General features: G+C 32.8%; 1 protein-coding gene across 4 annotated transcripts in view; it reads left to right on the forward strand.

The window, feature by feature from the left end:
- The window catches only part of PPP1R12A (protein phosphatase 1 regulatory subunit 12A), a 152,531-nt gene extending 142,578 nt beyond the window's left edge, over window positions 1–9,953 (forward strand). For all 4 annotated transcript variants that reach the window (XM_007194967.2, XM_057556555.1, XM_057556554.1 and 1 more), the window contains 3 exons: window positions 1,932–1,979; window positions 4,918–4,968; window positions 7,509–9,953. In XM_007194967.2, coding sequence (XP_007195029.2) covers window positions 1,932–1,979; window positions 4,918–4,968; window positions 7,509–7,595 — 186 coding nt within the window. In that variant the 3' untranslated portion in view covers window positions 7,596–9,953. The remainder of the gene's footprint in view (window positions 1–1,931; window positions 1,980–4,917; window positions 4,969–7,508) is intronic.
- Window positions 9,954–10,342: the final 389 nt, after the last annotated feature.

Below are 10,342 nucleotides of genomic sequence, written 5' to 3' on the forward strand. Positions count from 1 at the left end.
ATTGGCAGGTGGATTCTTAACCTCTGCGCCACCAGGGAAGTCCCCTGAATAAATGGTTTTTATTTTATTTATTTATTTATTTATTTATAAATTTGTTTATTTATTTATTTTTGGCTGCTTTGGGTCTTTGTTGCTGCACGTGGGCTTTCTCTAGTTGTGGCAAGCGGGGGCTACTCTTCATTGCAGTGCGCGGGCTTCTCACTACGGTGGCTTCTCTTGTTGTGAAGCACGGGCTCTAGGTGCGAGGGCTTCAGTAGTTGTGGCATGTGGGCTCAGTAGCTGTGGTGCTCGGGCTTAGTTGCTGCACGGCATGTGGTACCTTCCCGGACCAGGGCTTGAACCCGTGTCCCCTGCATTGGCAGGCAGATTCTTAACCACTGCGCCACCAGGGAAGTCCCAAGAAATGTTTTTGTTTTTTTTTTGTTTGTTTTTTTTTTGTTTTTGTTTTTTTAAAATGTCATGCTTGTTATACTGTATACCAATTATGACAGATTTAGTGATTGAATTTTACCTTTTTTTTTAAATTTTTTTTTATTTTTATTTTTTTATAGTTACTTTATTTATTTATTTATTTATTTTTGGCTGTGTTGGGTCTTCGGTTCGTGCGAGGGCTTTCTCTAGTTGCGGCAAGCGGGGGCCACTCTTCATCGCGGTGCAGAGACCGCTCTTCATCGCGGTGCGCGGGCCTTTCACTATTGCGGCCCCTCCCGTTGCGGGGCACAGGCTCCAGACTCAGCAGTTGTGGCTCACGGGCCCAGCTGCTCCGTGGCATGTGGGATCTTCCCAGACCAGGGCTCGAACTCGTGTCCCCTGCATTAGCAGGCAGATTCTCAACCACTGCGCCACCAGGGAAGCCCCCAAGAAATGTTTTTTAAATCACCAAAATAAACAGTGAAGTTGTGCTTAATCAGTGATGAACCATATATGTGTATGTAGAGAGAGTTTTTTTAAGTATATTTTGTGGTTAATGATCATAGCAGAGCATTCTTATTAAGTATTTGTCAAAACCATGTTTGGTAATTTTTTAAATTGGTTATTCAGCAGATTGGCTTCTGGGGAATGAGCCTTTTGATGAATTCATTTTCAGCAAATAGACCAGGAATCCCAAGGGAGATGTATGAACAGAGGTCAATGTAAATGAGAACTAAGCACTTGTTTTTTAACTGGTCCTGTGCTCGATACCCATATGCACAGCTCTCTGGTATTGAGTGCAGCATGTGGCTTAAAACCCCAAGGGTCCTTTTCACCCCCCAGATCTCAGTATTTATCAACTTTAGTTGATTGCATAGTACAAGAAGCAGAAAAAAATGAGACCTGAGCTTACCAGAAGAAAAGCTCTATGGCTAGGATTTCTTATATGTGACAGTGGATATGAACCTTCTTACCAACTTTGGAACATGGATGATTGGGAAAAAAAAAAAAAAAAAACTCTAGAGAAGGAGTGAGCAAGACTAAGGTAGCTGTGAGAGAGGACAAAAAGGCCAGTTTACTGGTCTGACTGCATGCATACAGTCACACAACCTGGTCCAAAGTACATTTCAATCAAGGTCGTGGAATCTGAGCACTAAGGTTAGCCACTCTTCCTGGTGTAGGAAAAGAGAGGGCTTGAACATCGGAGGGAAAACTAGGATATTTTTGGCTTTGTTCCATAGTACTCACCCATCCTTACTCTCGGCTCAACTGTAAAGACCTGAGGAAAAACGATACATAAACGATGAGAACTGTGGAGACCATTGTATTCCTAAGCATTCCTCTAACTCTTTATTATTTCAGTAGAAATCCTCTTTTCTCTGTTCTTTGCTTACACCTGTGTATTACTCCTAAATAGTGTGATTTCTTTGAATACCAGTAGAGGAGAGTTACTGTGGTCCTCTCCCTTTCCCCATCTTTATTGCAGTTACATCTCTTTTATATTTCTTACTTCCTTGCAGAGACAAGAAAGATTTGCTGATAGGTCACTATTGGAAATGGAAAAAAGGGTAAGTGTCCATCTTACTGAATAAGTAATCATTTTCCCCCTTTGTTTTCTATATAAGCAATGGTAGGTTTTTTGGTTTTCTTTAATTTTGTTTTTATGGATGGTAGTTTTAATTAGTTTAAGTTAATATTCAGTAATTTGATTATGAATGTTTTCTAGCTTATCTTCTTTATAGAGTCTTATGGGGTGAAATTACCTTGTTAAATTTAATTTACCATGTTATTCTTTTAATGTACAAAAAAACATATCTTGCCTTAATTCTGAAATGTACACATTGTGATAGTGAATCTGATATTTTTTAAATGCCATTTATCTCTCTTTGATTTTCTGTGGTGATATACTTAAAACACTTTAATCATATATACATTTAGTTTAATTCTTTACAAAATTAAAATACTTCCATTCTTAAAGTTTTTAAAGATCTGGGGACCAAATTTTCAAATTCTTTTTAAAGTTAATTTAACAATATTTTATTTAATTTTGAGTTTAAATATTTAACTTAAGTAGGCTCTTCTAAAACAAACAAACTAAAGATTACAAGAAAATCCTTTTACCATTTTATGTCTTTCTACAATTTTTTATCTGGCCATGATATATTCACTTGTATTTTTCTCCTTTTATTATTATTATTGCCCAGGGATTTGGCAGTGGGCATAAGAAAAACTCCACAAGTTTAGTCTGAGCAGTTGAAGATCTATAAGTGATCAAAAGTTAATGGAAAAATTAACTCAAAGAGTACCTGTAGTACAGCTGAGCAGTGGCTAGATTTTCAAGGTTTCAGCCAGAGAAGAAATTACATACTGTGGAGCTCTTCAAGAGCACTTGATATGAGAATATTTTCTTCCATTCCATTTAAAAAATTTACCTCGTTGACCCCAAAAAAGGAGAGAAATGATAAAAATACCGAATATATAAATATAATAGTTAATGTCTGTGTCATTTACTAAATTGTAACGTATAATAACTCCTAGTTTTATTATGATTTCATGAGGTTTTAAAAATCATTGTTCTGGGCCATTTAAAAAACTATTGGTCTAACTTGTAATTGCTAAAAATTTGGAATCACTTATTTTATTAAGTTTAATGTTGATTATTATATCACAATATAACTTACAGAATTTTATATCCAAGATATGCGGAACAGTAAAGAAATGTTTTCAGTTCTCTTTTATCTATACTAATAGTTGAGATGAAAGACATAGATAACCATATACTTAATCAAAATATTTATTTTTGAGATAGTCACATTTTTAAGAATATTTTATTTTTGTGAAAGTAATGTATTTATTACAAAAATTTTAACACAAGATGAAAATAAAATCTCCCTATCATGTAGAGATAAGTGACAGTTTAATGTCTATCTTTTTTTTTTTCATCTAGGCTTATACACTTACAATATATACATGTTCATATTCTGACATTCTCACCTGACCTCCTCTTTCTGCCTGTCAAATGCAGATAAATTATGAAGTAGCTAATCTACTTTCAGTTTAACAGACATTGGTAATCATAGTATTAATAATAACTGCTAACTTTTATTCAGCACTCTTACGTACCAGGCAGGCACTGAGTTAAGCACTTTGTGTGCATTTTTTGTCTCTTAACCATATTTTTAAATGGTAATAAGTTTATTTGTTAAATATAAGAAATTTCCTGCAACTTTACAGTTGTCAGTTTGGCAGTGAGGCAGTTCAGTATAGTGTTCTTGTCTTGCTTTACCACTACATAGTTAAAATATTGAAGGCACATAATAAAATTGAGGATGATGGGGTTGTTACCTGTCAGTTGGAGGAAATAATGCTGTTGCTGATATTTCAGAAAGTTACGAGAATCAGATATGATATTATATGTCCTAGTATTTTGAGAAGTGCAGTGGTTCTTATGAATGTGTCATGGATGTATTGTTAAATAGGAGAAAGGTCTGTTTATCAAAAGTAACATTTTTGTCTGTGTAATAATGTTTAAACATGCTAATAGAATAACACAGTACTTATAAGACTATGAGTAGGATTTCATCTATTTTTTAAAATCACATACTCTAAAAACGTTAACATTTACAGTAAATGTACTGCTTTACTAAATATCAACATTAATTATTAATCTGGGAAGAATGTCTTAGAAATAGTTTCAGTGTGATTAAACTAAATTTAAATGGTTTGTATCTGAAAGGTGACCGGCAAGAGTCAGTATCTTCTGGGCGGTATGACCTAACCAAAGTTTTAAGCACATTAATTACTGCTGCTTGCTTTTTGCATAACACCCTAGAATGCTTATTATTTAAGGGAGAATAAAACTGTACACTGCAGTAATATACTGTATGTTGCCTTTGCCTATCACTCTTTGAAACAAGGTAGTTTAAAATAAATGCTACAGTTGCTTCTTCATTAGATTCACTGCCTTAATGCTATGTAGAGTATCAAACTAAATACAAAGCTATAAAGTCAATTGGACAAATAATGACTAGTTAACATTGTGGGTGGAGAAGATGAACATGTCTTAGATCCTTTTGAAATTTTAAAGTACAGATATTTTAGGCACGTTTGCTTCTTGCTTTTCTGCTTTTTATCACTGTAGAGTAATTGCATCTTTGTGTGACTTTCTTTTTTTTTTTTCTTTTCTATTCAATTCTGTCTTGAGTATTGGTTTACTCTATCCCTAAGTTTTGTGTGAACTAAAAACAGTTTGAACATGTTATGTAGCATCTTACCAGAAAGTCAAAGCTTTGAAGAAAGAGCTTACAGGAAGTAACAAAATAATGATCTTCATACTTATTTCTCTCAAATTTTGGAAAGCTCTTTACACATCACTGGCATCGCATCTTTTTCTACACTGCTCCTGATTTAATTTTTTATTCTAAAGTGTCACTATTTCACAATTTAGAAGAAAATTTAAGAATATAATAATTATGTCATTAACATTAGTACCTTAAATTCATCTAGGAACGAAGAGCTCTAGAAAGAAGAATATCTGAAATGGAAGAAGAGCTCAAAGTAAGTAAATCATGCTGCAGTATAAACTCAAAATTTACAGTACCATTACAGATACTATGTTTACATTAATTGTTCTTAAAGCCGCTTATACAGTTTGTGAGTTATCTATATCTTGTGCTTCTCTTTCTTCCTAACTCCAGGTTTTAAGTGGGCTAGAAAAGTATTTAAAACTCAAATCTTTTTGTTAATCAGTTTTTGTGGCACTTTTGATGTTCAGGTATAGAATAAATTGGACAATAATGACTATAAGATTTATCATTTTATCATTTATTTGTTGCAGTTCAAATACTCTGTTCCTTGGAGAATAACTGGTGAGGAAGGATCACTATAAAAATGTTCTCTTTTGAAAATAAAGGACATTAGAGTAGTGGACAGTCAGAGGTACAGTTGATCAAACTCTGCATCACCTGTGAAAATAAGTTCATTTTGAATATTGGAAGGTACATTCTTCTCAGGAAAAAAAAGAATGACATAGTTAATTGATTACCTCTTATTACATTGTCTTGCATAAAATATCTATCACATTATGAATTAATGGACTAATGCATAGGAAATTATGCCCATAGAATTAGAATTTCAAGATTTAAATGTTTTTCTATTGAATTATTTAGTTTCTAATTAAAACATTATTGAATAGCTTTGGAGAAAATGTTTTTGGATTTTGTTTGCCTGTGTATTTTGTTTGATAAGGAATTTTAGAACTACACTGTTTACTTTTGCAAATTTCATGGAATATTCTTTTAAGACTCTTAATTTTTTCCTTCTTACATTTGTTATCTGTGATTCTTTATGTTTTCATTGTACTCTTTTCCACTTTCTTATTTTTTATTTTCTATTTCTTTATGTTCTGATTCCTGCAGAATCTGCACCAAATAAAGCAAATTCAAACTCTGAGAGAATTAAATGAGCGACTGCTGACTGAGAATAGGGCCTTGACAAGAGTGGTAGCCAAGCGCTCAGGGTTCTGTAGGCAACTGCATTCTGTGAATCTATAATTTATAGTTTCATCATTTCTTCTTAGTAGAGCCAGGCAGGTGTTTTTGTATTAGTAAGCGTGTCTTGAGCTCACTTTTACAAATTAATGCCATTGTGTCTGGAGCTTATCATATAACTGTTTAATTATGCATGGCTTCTCAGAATGTTAGAAAGTGTCACTAATTGTGTATTGTGACTGATAAACTGCAGTAAACTGAGGGAATGATCGAGGCATTTAGATAAAAGACTTGTCTGCACTTTTGCAAAGCTAGTGCATATTTTGGCTCTACGAATATTTTAGCACTTAAAAATATGGCTGTTTAAAATTCTTTACTAGAAAGAAAATGGAACATGTATTTTGCATATAATTAATATATGTTGAAGCTGAAGATTAAACATGAATTATCTGCTTTTCAAAATAATGTCATTTTCAGTCAGACCCATCTTCGTTAATCTTCGTTAATATTCACTTAGTTATCTATTAACAGAGGTATCCTAATAAACTTATTAGTTTATCCTAATAAACTTCAGATTACTGTATTTTATATCCATGCATTCTGAGCACAGGTAAGAATTGATTGGTTCCACATAATATTAAACTCTTCATAAAGATTTTGCTTAAGGTAATTTTGCAAGTAGTTTTATTTTTATCTAATTTGATAACCTAGTACATTTTGAAAGCTGAGGAAAGAGACCTAAATATCTTGGAAAGTATATTTTAATGTCTAAAATATGAGCTATTCCATTTCCAAGCAAATCTGGCAGAGCACATGTGATTTAAATCATTCTTAGTAGAAAATCCAATTAACTTATAATAATTCCACCCCCTCCTTCAGTTTGTCTGTAAAACAAAAAATAGTTTTGTTTTCAGGATGTAAGGGTGTGTTTTTCTATTTGCTCCAAATACTAGTTATTTTCTTCTATGCTTGGATATTTTTATAAATTCAGACTTAACTACTTTGGCTTATAAATTATTTTATACTATTCTAATGATAGTAATAATTGCTTTGTTACCATTTAATTGAGCACTTATCTTGGATCAGACATTGTACTAGGCATTTATACTTAGTACAAGGTAAATCATTTAAGGAATTTTAATAATTTAGAACAAGTCTAATTCCCTCAAAACTTCCCTAAATAGGCTGGTTTTCTTGTGGAATAACAGTATGGTTTGAGGTCTGACATAATAAATAAAGCAAAAGGCCTTAATTCAGGCTGACAGGAACTCTTAAAGGAATTCCCTTTAAGAGCCTATCCTAACAAAAATAGGCTTCCTTTCCTTGGCTGCTCTAATATGGTGTGCTCGTGACTCATAATGTCAAGTGATTTAGTACATTTCAATTGATAACTTTGGGAGAATAAACCTTTCATTTCATCATTTATTAAACTAATTAGCTTCACAAATGGGGGGGGGTTTCTTCCTGATACATGTTTTAGTCACTAGAAATATATATAACTGACAAAGCTTGTTCATGTGTCTTGTGGTAAAAATATAACATTTATTAAGAATCATATTTTATCTTTTTATTGAATTAAAACTTTCTCTTCTGATTTTCCTCTCATAGATGTTACCAGACCTAAAAGCAGACAACCAGAGGCTAAAGGATGAAAATGGGGCCTTGATCAGAGTTATAAGCAAACTTTCCAAATAAAAAAAGAAAAAGCAGCAAGTAATGGAATTGCACATATTAGTAACCCAGTGGACCATAATTGACAGTCACTGGAAGCCTGGGAAGAATCCTTGGAGACTGTCATTTTTGGATATCCTGCCAAATGCCCTCTTATCTAGGAGTTTTGTTTTGTTTAATTTTCTGGTGTTTGTTTTTTGTTTTTTTTTTTTTTTCCTTGTATCAAGACCATTGTTTCATGTTAATGCAGCTGCTGAGAAGATTTTTTTTTTTATGACTGAGAAAACTTGTTTACAGCTCCAGCATATAAGGAAAGTGTTCAAGGCCAGATATGCCTCAGATATTTAACCAGTAAGCCTTAGTTGTACATAAATACTTTCGTGTCAACAAAAACTCAGCTCTCACAGAAGACAGTTATTCAGCATTTTTTGATGTGCCACAGTTTCCAGTTTTTCGATATTTAATTTTTTTCTTTTTGCTTTGCATCTGAGTTTGGGTTTGTATTTTTTCCTTCTAACTCTTCATGTGGCAGACTCTTCTCCTGTCTCACAGCTTTCTCATTTACAGAAAAGAACACTTGCTCTTCTGAGATCATTGTCATATATTAGGCTAATGCTGTGTTGTCCCCCACCTGGAACTGAATTGCTTGGTGGAACATTTGCTTTCACTGTTTGTGCAATATGCATTTATTCCTTATATGAATGCTTTAAAGTCAGTTGAGATTAGATTCTTTTAAGTCCTGTTTTCTGCCTTCATTGGTCACTTTTTTGTTTTTGTTTGTTTTTTATTATTGTAGTATAAGATGTTAGATTCTTTAATCTTCACATTCATTTTAGCAGGTACTGAGTGATGCTGTATATATAAATAAGTGTATTGTTTTGATTTTTAGACCACCACATGGCATGCTTGACTGTTTTCTTATTTCAAATGTCTGTTAATGCAAAGTAGGCTACTCCATAATAGTGTTAAAAACAAAATTTGCTAACAATGTGATATAAAGACTTTTAAAATAACACGTTTATGTGGAGCCCTATCTTTACAAAAGTTTTCTACTGTAAAATGCTTTTACTTTTATTTGCAGTTTTCATTTGATAGTATTCAACCATAATTAAGGTTCCATAAGGTAATTGCTTCACATTTCACATACCTGTATTTATCTGAGTGCTGTCTATAACTGTTGTGCTAGCCAAAGTAATGCTATGAAATCATTTGCAGACTTAACGTGAGTTCATGTTAAATGCACTGTTATTGCCATGTGAAGAGGCATTGACTTTGATACCACCATCATGTTCAGACCATTTTATACATTTCAGTGGCCTTTTTTTAAAAAAAGCAAAACCAAGTACATAGTGAAGATGGCTTTTATTTGGACAAATAGCTTTTATATTTTCATTAAACCATGCAAAAAATACTCTATCTGGCACATAACTGTCTCCTTAACCACTGAACAGTTCAGCCATTTGAATAAATTGTACATTGTAAAGCTTATAGTAGCTAATTGTATTATTGATTGTATTGTATACTATATTAAATGTGAATTTGTACCCCCTTCGTTTTAAAAGGTCATTGTGTTCTACTGCCTATTCTAGATTACTTTGGGGTTGGGAAAGGGTGTTTTGGTAAGCAGGATTTTAAGTCCTCTCTTTCTTGATTGGTTTTATGAAGATATAAGGTTATGCTCTTACTACCAAGCTCAGGATTCTTGATTTTTAAAGGTACAAGGATAGTTGTGGGAATTTTATTTTTGGTTATATTTGAACTGTATGAATGGTTGGTCTGAATATAAGAATTTCCATGGTCTTATGTGGACGTAAAATATACAGATAATTGGTCAGTTTGAGTGACTGCAACATGTTCTGGTTGCACAACAGTTAGGCATGCTAAGGATTATATTTGTGAAGTTTGGATGCCTGTGAAGAATGATTAAATACATGTTTCTAATATTTTAGTGTTTTGTATTTAGGTTATTTATTCTTTGTATCTAAAACTGAACAGCTACTGTGCTATATTGATTTTATTGGTAGTATTGAGCAGACCTTGTTTCTGCATGAAACTAGTTGCAAAACCCACTATTTTGGAAATAAAAATGTATTTTGACATATACAAATAAAACGAATAAAACTATTTTAAATGTGTGAACTTTTACTGAAGACGTTTAAAACTTTGTTCTGAGATATTTAAATTCTGCATGGGTATTTTTTCACTAATTGCTTTACTTGGATTCCAATTGGAATAATTTTTGAAATTGTAATATTGTGATAATTTGCACAGCATTGTACATGCACATCTGTAAATGCAATCTTAATTGCCATATTTATGCAATCTGTGTATCAATTTGGACAAATGTTTATATATTTTACATAAAGCTGTCTGTGTGCAGAATCTGAGAACTAGTTTTTTTATGATAATAAGTGGGTAAAAAATAATGATAAAAGTGAGTTTCAAGATAGTAGCTTTGTAGCAAAAGATTTCATTTACCTAAATATTTTGTGGCTTCTAAATTAAACCTGTGCTTTTTTGTAGTTGCAAACATAGGCTTGGGAATACGTATAAAGATAATATTCCATTGAAATGTAAAATAGTAGAATCATTCTCCAACCTAGATTTGTCCAAGTTTCAACCCCCATCTACTACACATCTGTAAGTAGATAAGAGGCATTTCTGGTTTGGGAACTTTGGTAAAAGACTTATAGTAAGCCTGTGTCTCTTGTTTCTACTTCCAGTAGTTTCCCTGTGCATGCTCACAGAATGATAGATATTATTGTTGTTTG

This window comes from Balaenoptera acutorostrata, chromosome 11 (assembly GCF_949987535.1).
Source record: "Balaenoptera acutorostrata chromosome 11, mBalAcu1.1, whole genome shotgun sequence".
Taxonomy (NCBI): domain Eukaryota; kingdom Metazoa; phylum Chordata; class Mammalia; order Artiodactyla; family Balaenopteridae; genus Balaenoptera; species Balaenoptera acutorostrata.